Source organism: Physeter macrocephalus, chromosome 5, assembly GCF_002837175.3.
Source record: "Physeter macrocephalus isolate SW-GA chromosome 5, ASM283717v5, whole genome shotgun sequence".
Taxonomy (NCBI): domain Eukaryota; kingdom Metazoa; phylum Chordata; class Mammalia; order Artiodactyla; family Physeteridae; genus Physeter; species Physeter macrocephalus.
Window position 1 is genome coordinate 5,616,293 of NC_041218.1, and position 12,569 is coordinate 5,628,861.

Sequence of the window (12,569 nt, forward strand, 5' to 3'; positions counted from 1 at the left end):
ATGCCGCGGAGCGACTGGGCCCGTGAGCCATGGCCGCTGAGCCTGCGCGTCCGGAGCCCGTGCTCCGCAACGGGAGAGGCCACAACAGTGAGAGGCCCGCGTACCACAAAAAAAAAAAAAAAAAGAAAAAAGAAAAAAAAAGTGACCCCATTTCCCCTCGGTCCTCTTTCTTACACCTAAAAACTCCTTGGCTCTGAAAGGTGAGTGTAAAAGGAGGCAGGTTGCCTGGGAGCCTCAGGACAGGGGCAAGGACACGGTGGGCTCCTGATTTCTTTGTTGCCTCCCGTAAATCCCAGACAGGGGGCTGTTGAAGGCTGCAGGTGGAACCACTAATGGGCACAGACAACAAATGCCAAGATAAGCCTGTTCCGCCAGCCACAGGGCCAGGGAAAAGGACAACTAACCACAGAAACCCTCTGGCAGCACCCACTCTAGTCCAATCAAGCACCAACAGGAGAACCACCCCCTGTTGGCTCCAGTGGGGAGAGCAGGGAGCGGGTCCACATCTACCCCAAGGGAACAAGGGGCCGTGCTCCTCTCTCCTGAGCATAACCTACCCTTCCATCCCCCTTCCTGGCAGAAGAAGGCAGTGTTCTGATTACCTGTCTGGCTGGTGTGGGTGAGCTGAGCAGAGAGATGGTCTTCCAGAAGCCTGCCTGGTAGAAGTAGGTGGTGCTCTGATTCTCCCTAAGGTAGTGTCTTGTCAGTGGAGTGCTGAGCCTCCAGCGCCACCTGGCAGCAACAAGGCTTAACGAGGTGGTGCAAGGTGAGGCTAGTCACAAATACCATATGCTCTCATATGTACCGTGTACCGCCAAAAAAAAAAAAAAGAATACTGGAAGAAATCAAGATGGGGATTCTGAAACATGTTCAGGTAACTGGAGTGCTGAGCCTCCAGCGCCACCTGGCAGCAACAAGGCTTAACGAGGTGGTGCAAGGTGAGGCTAGTCACAAATACCATATGCTCTCATATGTACCGTGTACCGCCAAAAAAAAAAAAAAGAATACTGGAAGTAAATCAAGATGGGATTCTGAAACATGTTCAGGTAACTCACAATAAGGTAAGAAAAGAGAACAGAAGAATGAGAAATGGAAGAAGCAAACAAAAAATAATAAAATGGCTGACTTAAACCTTAATATATGAATAATTATATTAAATGCAAATGATCTAAATATATCAGTTAAAGACATAGATTGTCAGAGTGCATTAAAAAATATGTTCTAACAATATGCTGTCTACAAGAAACTCCCCTCAATGTGATGTAGGTGGATTGAAAGTAAAAGGATAGAAAAAGATACAGCTTGCAAATAATTTAAAAAGCAGGACTAACTACATTAATATCAGATAAAATAGACTTTAGAACAAAGAAAATTACTAGAGACAGAGAGAGACAGAATACACGGATGAAAGATCAGTCTACCAGTAATATATGATGATCCTAAATAGAAACATACCAAAAAACAGTCTCAAAATACATGAAACAAAAACGCATAGGGTTGAAAGGAGAAACAGACAAACCCATGATTATAGATTATAATTGGGCTCTTCAACATCCACTCTTAGCAACTGTCGGAACTACTAGCCAAAAACTCAGCAATACATAAGAATTGAACAATACAATCAACCAACCAGATCTGACTGAGATTACATATATATAAAACACTTCACCTAACAATACTGGAATACACATTTTTTTCAAGTATCCATGGAGCAATCACCAAGATAGGCCATATCCTGGATCATAAAACAAACCTCAAAAAAACCCTAAAAGAATCGAAATCATAGCGTATATTTTGTGACTACAGTGGAATCAAACTGGATGTCAATTATAGAAAGACAGAAAATTATTCAAAACACTTGGAAATTAAACAATCTATTTCCAAATAATCCAAGAAGAAAGTCTCAAAGAGAATATAAAAATACATAGAACCGAATGAAAATGAAAATTCAACATATTAAAATATGTGGGATGCAGGTAAAGCAATATTATTAAGATACCAGTTCTCCCCAAACTGATTTATAGACTCAATGCAATTCCATTCAAAATATCAGCAGGCTTTTTTGTATAAATTGACAAGCTGTTTCTAAAATATATATGGAGAAGCAAAAGACCTAGAGTAACCAAAACAATTTCTAAAAAGAATGAGAATAGAGTTCAGAAACAGATCCAACAAAAATGGCCAATTGATTTTTTTTAAATAAATGTATTTATTTTGTTTATTTTTGGCTGCATTGGGTCTTCTTTGCTGTGCGTGGGCTTTCTCTAGTTGGGGCGAGCGGGGGCTACTCTTGGTTGCGGTGCGCGGACTTCTCATTGCGGTGGCTTCTCTTTTTGCGGAGCATGGGCTCTAGGTGCACGGGCTTCAGTAGTTGTGGCACGCAGGCGCAGTAGTTGTGGCTCACGGGCTCTAGAGCGCAGGCGCAGCAGTTGTGGTGCATGGCTTAGTTGCTCCGCAGCATGTGGGATCTTCCCGGACCAGGGTTCGAACGTATGTCCCCTGCATTGGCAGGAGGATTCTCAACCAGTGCGCCACCAGGGAAGCCCTGGCCAATTGATTTTTGATAAAGGGACCAAGATGGGAAAAGGAAAGTTTTTCGACAAATGGTGTTGGATCCATACGGAAAAATGAACTATGATCCTTACCTCACAGCATCACAGAAATTAATTCAAAATGGAGTTAATGTAAAACCTAAAACTTTAAAATTTCTAAAAAAAAACGATAGAAGGAAATATGTGTGAACTTGAGGTAGGCAAAGATTTCTTAGATAGAACGTAAAAAACATAAACCACATAGGAAAATGTGATAAATTGATGATCGAAATTTTAAATCTTGCTTCTTGAATGAAACCACTCAGAGGAGAATGAAGATGCCCAGCATTGTGACTCTAGTCAGCACACTGTATTATATACTTGCAAGCCGCTAAGCGAGTATACCTTAAGTTATCTCTTGAAGTACTGAGATAACTTTTATCCTTTCCAAAGAAAATGCAATGAATAATAATGGTGAATTATGTGATTATAAATAATCTTGTTTTCAACTGTAGAAATTAGAAAACATTCTCCTTTTGGAATATAAGAATAAATTGTATATTAACAGTGAAAAAAGAAAAAAAGAAAAAAGTTATCATCCCAAGAAAAAAAATGGTAACTATGTGTGATAATGTATGTTAATTAAATTTATTGTGGTAACCATTTTGCAATATATACATATATAAAAATCATTGTGTTGTACGCCTAAAACGAATACAATGATATATATCAATTATATGTCAATTTAAAAAAAGAGAATGAAAAGACAAGGCACAGACTTGTGCAAAATATTTGCAACTCACAAATGAAAGGATTTGATACCAGAATATATTTTAAAAGTCTAAGAAATCAGAAGACAAACATCCCAATTTAAAAAGGGACAGAAGACTTGGAGAGACACTTTACAAAAGGAGATGTATGTGTGGCCATTAAGCACATGAAAAGGTGTTCAAAATCCTTAGTTGTGGGAAAATGCAAATTAAGGCCAAAATGATACCATTACTCACCATTAGAATGGTTAAAATCTAAAAATATGACCATGTCAAGTGTTGGCCAAACCTGGAGAAAATGGAATTCTCATCCACTGCTGAAGGAAATATAAGATGGCACCCTTCCTTTGGAAACCGGTTTGTCATTTTCTTTAAAGTTAAGCATACAGCTACCATATGACCCATCCATCCCATACCTAGGTATTTACCTGAGAGAAACAAAATATGTTTATACAAAGACTTACATGTTAATATCCATAGTGGCATTGCAATTCATTCCAGAATAGCTACAAATATATTAAAAATACATACTATGGGTCTTCCCCGGTGGCGCAGTGGTTAAGAATCCACCTGTCAATGCAGGGGACACGGGTTCAAGCCCTGGTCCGGGAAGATCCCACATGCCGCAGAGCAACTAAGCCCGTGTGCCACAACTACTGAGCCTGCACTCTAGAGACCGTGAGCCACAACTACTGCAGCCCACGTGGCACAACTACTGAGCCCACATGCCACAACTACTGAAGCCCGCGTGCCTAGAGCTCGTGCTCCGCAACGAGAAGCCACGGCAATGAGAAGCCTGCGCACCACAACGAAGAGTAGCCCCGCTCGCCGCAACTAGAGAAAGCCCGCACGCAGCAACAAGCAACAAAGACCCAACGCAGCCTAAATAAATAAATAAATTTATTTATTTTTAAAAATACATACTGTATTTTTCTTAAAGAAAATACATAAAAGAAATGAAGATATCTAGGGAGGAGGAAGAATTGGGGTGAAGTTTTTACTGTACCTATTAAAATTTACTTCTTTGAAACACAGAAAGCTACCTGAAACAGATACAGCAAACTACATAAAAATTGTTAAATTTAGGTGGTAAATACATACAAGCCTGTTTTATTATTTTCTGTGTGTGTGTGTGTGTGTGTGTGTGTGTGTGTGTGTGTGTGTGTATGGATATATATGAATATATATGAGAAATATTTCATAATTTAAAATTGAATTGCTCTAAAAGAGGACATTCTCTCATCTTCCCAATTATTAAATTTATGGTATATTTCCCCCTTAAAATGGCTAACAGAGGAAATCAAAATACTTACCTAATTTTAAAAATGACTTCTGTTCTGTAGTTTCATCTTCATTAGGCCTTTTGACTCTTACATAAGGCCTTGGTATTTGCATTGAGCCATGTTTAGTTTGCAATTTCTTCCCAAGGGACCAAATTAATGGATTTCCTTTCTCCTGGATCTTCTTCTCCTGGTTCTTCACATGATTATGGTGAAAATAAATACTAAAGATGGCTGTCCAGATCCCAAGTGTCAAGGATCCATAGAGTAAACATTGAATTATAACATTTCTCATTGTAAACCTAGCATTTTTGAAGGTCCATTTTAACATTTCCTAAAGCAGAAGGATTTAAGAGAAGCTGTATTAGCTATTTTGATGGTTTAGAGATCATCGACTTGGCTTAAATTCAATTTACAGTGTTTTAAAAACAGGATTATTTTGATATCAGCACTTATCATATACTTTGATATGAGAAAGTGTATCCTTTAAAAAACTCTTAAAACTGATATTCATGAGATTTCTTAACATGAAAATGTATAACGTGTTTATAAAACATACACTATCATTTAAAGTCATTGACCCAGACTCCTGAGATAAAACTAAAGCAAACAATGTGAAAGAAGGGTTTCTCATCCCTTCCACCTTCTCGATGCATCTAGGAGTGATGGCATAGGTCTCTGTTTTAAAAAGCTGATTTGACACTAATCAGACTGTTAGAAATGTAAAAACATGCACTATCCCATGGTGGAAAGAAAGTGGGCAGTGAGAAGTGTGGACCCCCCTAATGGAACTGTGAAATGGTACAGCCACTTTGCAATCTCTGCAGGTTGAGTCTATACATAGGGAATGTGGAAGTAGTTCCATCCCTAGAAATATACCCCAAAGAGACTCTCGCCAGGAGACCTGTACAAGAACATCTACTGGAGTCATGTTTGTGGTAGAAATTAGACACAACTCTAGTTTCCCTCAACAGGAGAACTGATAAACTGAGGCTATTCATTCAACGTTGGAAATGAACCTACTGGAGCGACATGGATTAATATCGTAAAATCTAAAAAGCATAATGTTGCGCAAAAAACAAGCAGGGTATGATGTTACCTATGTAAATTTGGTAACACGAAAAGCAGTGCGATTGTTTATGCGTACGCCTGAGGGTAGCAAATGTTAGGGGAAAGTACCATGTGTGTGCACGGTCTACACAAATATAGGAAAAATACAGGATAGTGATCACCTCTGTGTGAGAGGGCGTCAGGAGGAGGATAAAGAGCTCGGACTGTGTCCTTAATGGTGTTTTTTTTTTGTTTGGTCGTGGGTTGTGGGATCTTAGTTCCCCGACCAGGGATTGAACCTGGGGCCTCGGCAGTGAAAGTGAGGAGTCCTAACCACTGGACCACCCGGGAATTCCCCTTAATGTTTACTTTTTAAAAGTTCTGAAGCAAATGTGGCAAAATGAGGAGGTTTGCTAAAGCTTGAGGATGTGCACACAGAGTGCTCCTGATATTTTTCTCTGTATTTCTCCTATCTTTGAAATGCTTCTTAATTTATCAAAAAAGAAAGTCTTGAGAGGCTTCCTTTAAAGTTGATAGATTGAATACGTGTATCTGTGTCCTCTCCCTCCCGACTCGACTGTGAACAAAAATAAAGCTGAAGGGCTTCCCTGGTGGCGCAGTGGTTGGGAGTCCGCCTGCCGATGCAGGGGACGCGGGTTCGTGCCCCGGTCCGGGAGGACCCCACATGCCGCGGAGCGGCTGGGCCCGTGAGCCGTGGCCGCTGAGCCCGCGCGTCCGGAGCCTGTGCTCCGCAACGAGAGAGGCCACAACAGTGAGAGGCCCGCGCACCGCAAAACAAAACAAAAAAAAAAAAAGAAAAAAAAAAGAAAAATAAATAAATAAAGCTGAAAACTCGCCTGGGAAAAGAGCGGTAGTGAGAAAAATGCATGGCAATTTCAGTACAGGTTTGGAAGACACACTACTGGCCGTGTGACCGTGACTTGGAAGGACAGAGGGCCTCACTACCCCAGGTGGGCGGAGCGAGGGCTCTCAGACAGATACGCGTCTAGCAGACGCCAGGGCAGCTCAGGGTTTGGAGGCCCAGGCTTGTCAGGGGGCACGAGGGGAGGCTTTGGAAAAGGCCACATGTTTCCATGCAGAAGAGTCGGCTCTGGGTACCCCTCCCTGCACAGAAAAGTCAGGCAAGAGCCTGGCAATGTCTTCTCTGGAGAAGTGGGGTTGTAGAGCCTCAGCCTCCACAGAAGGAAGCTTGGGGCTGAGGTCAGGGGGGTCAGCGGGCTCTCTTTCCCGCCTCACGCACAGGATCCCAGCAGCCAGGCTGCTCAAGCTGAGGTAGGAGAGGGGAGAATTATTCTGCGATGAGAAGACAGGCCCCAGAGAAAAGCCCCCCACACAGTGAAGCGTATGGGGTGCCCAACAAAGCAGCCGACTCCCCACGTGTCACCGTGAAGACAGGACACCTGTGGGAGGGTGGGTGAGCCCAACACCCAGAGGCTCCCGGCAGCGCGTTAGAGTCTCACTTTTCCGTTGGAATGGGATGCTGTTATGGACTGAATTGTGTCCCCCTAAACTCATATGTTGAAGTCCTAACTCCCAACGTGACGGTATTTGGAGATGGGGTCTTTAGTAATGAAGTTTAAATGAGGCCATTAGGGTGGGCCCTGATCCAACAGGACTGGTGTCCTTATAAGAAGAGGAAGAGACACCGAGGATGCAGGCACAGGGGAAAGGCCATTTGGGGACACAGTGAGAAGGTGGCCGTCTGCAAGCCAAGGAGAGAGGCTTCAAAAGACACCAACCCTGCTGACACCTTGACCTCGTCCTTACGGGTTCCAGAATTGTGAGAAAATAAACGTCTATCGTTCAAGCCACCCAGTCTAAGGGACTTTGTTGTGGTTGCCCTAGTAAACTAGTACAGACGCCAAGGATTGGCTGAGGTGCTTGAGGGAAGCCTTCAGAAAGGAAGAAAATACAAATTGAACCAGAAAAGGGGAACAGTAAATGAGAGCTTGCGAAACATCAAAACACTGATTTTGATTGTTCAGAGAGAGCTAAGAAAACATTACAGTTATGAAACCGGAGAAGCAGGCTTGAAAAAGGAACACTTAGAGAACCAAAAGAGGCTGCTGAAACTTAAAGCATGATCGCTAAAATTAAAAATCATCAGAAGGTTGGAAAATAGCATGAAAGGAATACTCTGGAAAGCACAAATAAATGAGAGAGGAAAAAAACGAGAGATGTGATATTTCATTCTAGGAAGTATCAATATAACATCCAACTAGTGCAAAGGGTTCCAAAAGGTGATCAGAGAAAAGAGGAGAAAAGCATCAAATAAATAATACAAACATTTCCCCCAGAACTAAAAGGGCCCATAGAATGGCCAATGCGATCGATGTAAAAAGATCCTAAAAGCTTCCAGAGGCAGGAGAAACAGCTGACATACACAAGAAGGAGAAGCAGAATGAGATCAAATTTCTCAACAGCACCGCTGGGTTCTGAAAAACTGTAGAGAAATGGCTTCAAAATTCTGTTAAATGATATTCCAGCTAGAATTCTATATCTAGTCAAAATTTAATAAAGCTTGAGAGTAGAATAAAGATGTTTTCAAAAACAAATTACACTCCTTGTCTTCCTTGTTGGGAAACTATGTGTGGATTGTAAGTGCCAACAAGACAAAGAATAAACAAAGAATGCAAAGGACCCAGGGTAGTGGATTCAACCCAAGAGAGAGGCAGAGCAGTCTCGGAGGGCAGGTGTGAAGTGGGCTTAGGGTGCAAACAGCAGAGATTGGAACAGGAGCTGGCATTGAGCTCTGGGCGCTGCACCCCTACCCCACAAAGGAGATGGGTCCAAAGAATATCAGATTTGATCAATTATTTGGGGGTGGGGAAGTGCAGGTAGATGATCTATATGATGGTAAAAACTAAGGAACGATATTGATAGAGTGATGAAGATGTAACCACTGATAACTGTATTAAGCAAAAAAAAAAAAATCACATAGATTTATTGGAAAATAAGCTAAAAAAAATAGAAGCCATGTAAGAAAAATGAAGTTGGTGTATAATATAGATTAACCAAGAAATAGAAGTCTGAGAATATTATTTAAAATGTGAAGGTAACCATCATAAGAAACAGATTAAAGAGTCTCTTGCTTTTAGGGAGTTGCACTGGGGTGGGGGTCAGTGTGGGAATTGGGAAGGGCCTGCCGACTTTCTTTTAAGATTTTGTTTTTATTTTATTTTTTATACGTGTGTATTACTTTGATAAAAGTTTTTAAAGCAAAGATTTTAAAAAAGATTGAAAATGAAATGTGAAAATAAATCAAACAGCATCAATACTGGCAAACACGTAAACATAGATGCTCCCATCCCTGTCCCTTTAAGTCCCCTGAGGTCCTGACTCCTGGGAAAAGTAATCAATGAAATGAGCCTCATGCTCTCCAGGTCCCTCCTGGGTCCAGGTCCCTCTGGCATGGGTTTTCCTTCTCATGCTTCAATCCTTCCCAAGTGACTTCCTGGCACTCGAACATTTAGCATGATCTCCCATTTTTATCCTTTCTCGGACTCGAGGGAAGAATTTGGCTTCTACAGTTTTGACCTTGGCCCTTCCCTAGGAACAAGCTTGCATATCCACTGTGGCTCTTACTGCATCTTGTTCATGTAGGAAACCCATACTGCTCAACAGAACCCAGTGCCCATAACAGCTCCATGGCCTCAAACCACCAGAAAGAGAGACCTGAACACACCTGGATACAATGCCTTAGGCAGTGGTGGGCCCCTGTTCTCCCTACTGCCAAAGGCTCACAGCCAAGTCCATGCCCCAGAATTACCTTTGGCTGAGGCAAGCTGCTTTGCCCAAGGTTCCCCCTCCCTGAGGGAACTCACGCTTAAAGACTGGTCGATGGGTGGAAGCCTCTTGTCTCACTTTGGGATGACTCTGAAGGCTCTTCCGGCCCAGAGCTGCCCACAGGACTGGCAGGGGCCCCTCAACCACATCACACTCCAACCTCTTCCTCTGCTTGACCCATTTCCCTCACTTTGGAAAGCCAAACCCACGTCAGTAAAGTGCTTACACGCAAATCTCAGAGTCTGTTTTCTGGGGAACTCGAACTACAACAGTTGGTAGTGGGAGAGGTCCTGGGAAATGGTCTAAAATGGGGTTTAGAGGCTGGGTCACCCCTAACTGGCTTCCCTGAGGACCCACTGCTGGTGGAAAGGCAGCATTCTGATAGCCCTTTAATGAAGCAGTGCCCTCACTAAAACTTTGCTGTGGTGACCTGGGGTGGAATCCTGGTGGAAAGGAGTGTTCTGGTTGGCACATTTGAGAGATGAGGGCAGGGAGTGGTCACCACAAATACCACAGAATCAGAATGGCTGTAGTTGAGGCTGTGGACACAACTAAGAAAAGTAATGGAAAGCTGAGGGTTACTCGTCCCCAATTTAAGGCAAAATATCTGAGTCAGAGGGCCTCCTTAGCAGGGTATAAAAAGATTCATCCCTACAACCAAAGGGCGAGAAAGCAGGGCTTGAGGAGGGCAGCTGAGCTGCAGGGAAGGGAAGGTTGATTCTCACCTTGGCTAGTGTTCAACCCAGGAAAGGAGGGAGACTGAGCCTCGGGATGGGAGTGTGTGGGTGGAGACACGCCGGAAACCCCAGACCCACCGGACACTCTGGACCCACAGCAATGGCCCCTCCTCTCCACGAAAGGCTAGCTCTCCTCCTCTCCTTGAAAATAACACAGAGGCCTCCGTTTCCAAAGGCAACACCTGCCCTCCCTCAGGGTCACCTCTCAAGTCCGCTCCTGGCCACCAGGTCAGTAACTAGGACCAAGTCACAACATAGCTTGGCCGGGAATGTGCGAGGCCCCCTCAGAGAGGAAAGTCTGTTCCCCGAGAACTGCAGGGCCCAGGCATCACCACCCACTGGAGTCAGGAGCCTGTGCCTGGGCTGAGTCCTGAGGATGCTTGGTAAAGGGAGGGGACATAAAGCTGGATTCGGGAGAGTTTATCAGTATGGGAGCATTCCCCTAGGACATAGGATCTAACGTCCTGACAAAGATCCTGGTTGCAAAATAAAGGCTCATTGACTGAATGAATAATACTCTAAGAACGAAATATTTGATTATGCAAAGAAAATGTATCGAATGTGTAAGAGAAGAGGATAAGTTCTAACTAGGGGAAATGGATGGAGTAAAAGAACTGGAAAGAGAATTAAGCTGTTTTAACTTACATTACCACTGCATCTTCCTATTAGTGTCTAAATTTTGAGAGACTTCTGTTTTGATTATCTCCAAAACCCAAAAGCAATTAGAAACTAGTGAAAGAAGAAAATAGGTGAGGGGAGGCCACCAAGTTTAATATACAAAACATACACATGAATTCATATGATAGAATTATTACTGAAAAATAAAATAAATCCATACTCTAGAAAGATTCTACCATACTAAGAAAATTTGGGAAAGAATAGATACATGTATTTGTCTAACTGAATCACTTTGCTGCACACCTGAAACTAACACAACACTGTAAATCAACTCTACTCCATTACAAAATAAAATTTTTCTTAAAAATTAAAAAAAAAAGAAAATTTGGGGAAAATTTTCTTTAGATATCAACACTTATAAAAATATCCCTCCCCCTAAATATCTTATTTTACTAATATCAGTTGTCTTATATTGCATTTTCTTAAAGCAGAGCTCCCATTAGTTCTCTGGAATATGCACCTCATTTCTCCCCCTCCCACCCCCAACACCCTCCCCACACTCCCACAAAACGCAGAAAACTTCTCCTACCAAGAGACAGATCCTGCAGCTCTGTGATTGGCTCTTCGACTCTGTATTCTCAGAAGGAAACCATGTTCAATTATTTCCTTCACTAAAACTCATGTGCTAGAAAAATACAGAATTAAGTTGTAAAAAATATTTCAGCGATGATTTGTATGTATAGCAAACAAAATTTTAAATGCATTCAAAAAAAAACCTGAGAGTTAATGAAAAGAATCCAGTCAAGCAAAAAAGAACGCTGCCAATAGTCACTAACACATGTGCACATGCACACACCGAGAAACCAAAGCCCTAGAATAAATCTGGATTTACAGTCACTGAGTCTTAAAATGTTCTTTTTTAGAGCCAGGAAAACACGACCATGCTTTAGATAATGTCACAACTAATTTTTCTGCAAATAATCAGTATTTGTTATCCCTTGCTTTCCAAGAACAATCTTAATACTGATCTCCATACAAGATCTATGACCTTCTGATACTACCAAGAGTTTTTTTTTTTTTTTGCTATTTCGCTTTTTGAATAAGTAATACATTCTCTTTGTATAAATTCTAAGAAGCACAAAGGGTGTACCTTTGTGGTATACAGTGAGAATTGGCCCTGATTTTCAAGAACTAAAGTTATTACGAGGCCCAGTAAGCCTCTACGGTGGCATAACCCAGCCTGAAAAATCTGATCTTCTCAATCCTAATCCCCAGAGCCAGCATCCCATTCAAGATTCCGTGATTTGATGCGCTGCTCCCACTGATTCTAGGTGGAAGGACCGCTCCCCATCTTTGTTCCCACTTTTCAGCAGACTGAGCCCAGCCACCTACCACTGAGACAACCACTGGCTGCTTTGTAGTTGTATTCTCCAAGCTGAGTCATAGGCGGAATTAGGCAGGAGTCTACGCTGAATGATCTGGAAGATGGAATTTCTTCCTGAATGCGTGACTCTACGGTGCCTGGTTTCTGAGCAAATAACTTGACTGTGTTGGGTACCCTGCCCCGCATGGCAGGGCTCAAAACACAGGCGGCCCCAGGCTGCCTCACAAAGCCCTGTGACATCACACAGCTCCTCACCAGCCCCAGAGGCCCCTGCCCGGGAGCTCCAATCAGCGGGCAGGATCCAGGAATTCCAAAGTTCAAAGGGTCTTTCCAGAAAGTCTTAGAATTCTCTCTCCTCAGCTGAGGAAATAGGAAGAACCTAGCATTGGGCA

General features: G+C 42.6%; 1 protein-coding gene across 1 annotated transcript in view; it reads right to left on the bottom strand.

The window, feature by feature from the left end:
- The window catches only part of GALNTL5 (polypeptide N-acetylgalactosaminyltransferase like 5), a 77,629-nt gene extending 65,293 nt beyond the window's left edge, over positions 1-12,336 (bottom strand). The window contains exons 1-3 of the mRNA XM_024130597.1: positions 12,186-12,336; positions 11,383-11,478; positions 4,615-4,915 (exon numbers count right to left, since the gene is read on the bottom strand). Coding sequence (XP_023986365.1) covers positions 4,615-4,912 — 298 coding nt within the window. The 5' untranslated portion in view covers positions 4,913-4,915; positions 11,383-11,478; positions 12,186-12,336. The remainder of the gene's footprint in view (positions 1-4,614; positions 4,916-11,382; positions 11,479-12,185) is intronic.
- Between the last annotated feature and the right edge of the window lie 233 nt (positions 12,337-12,569).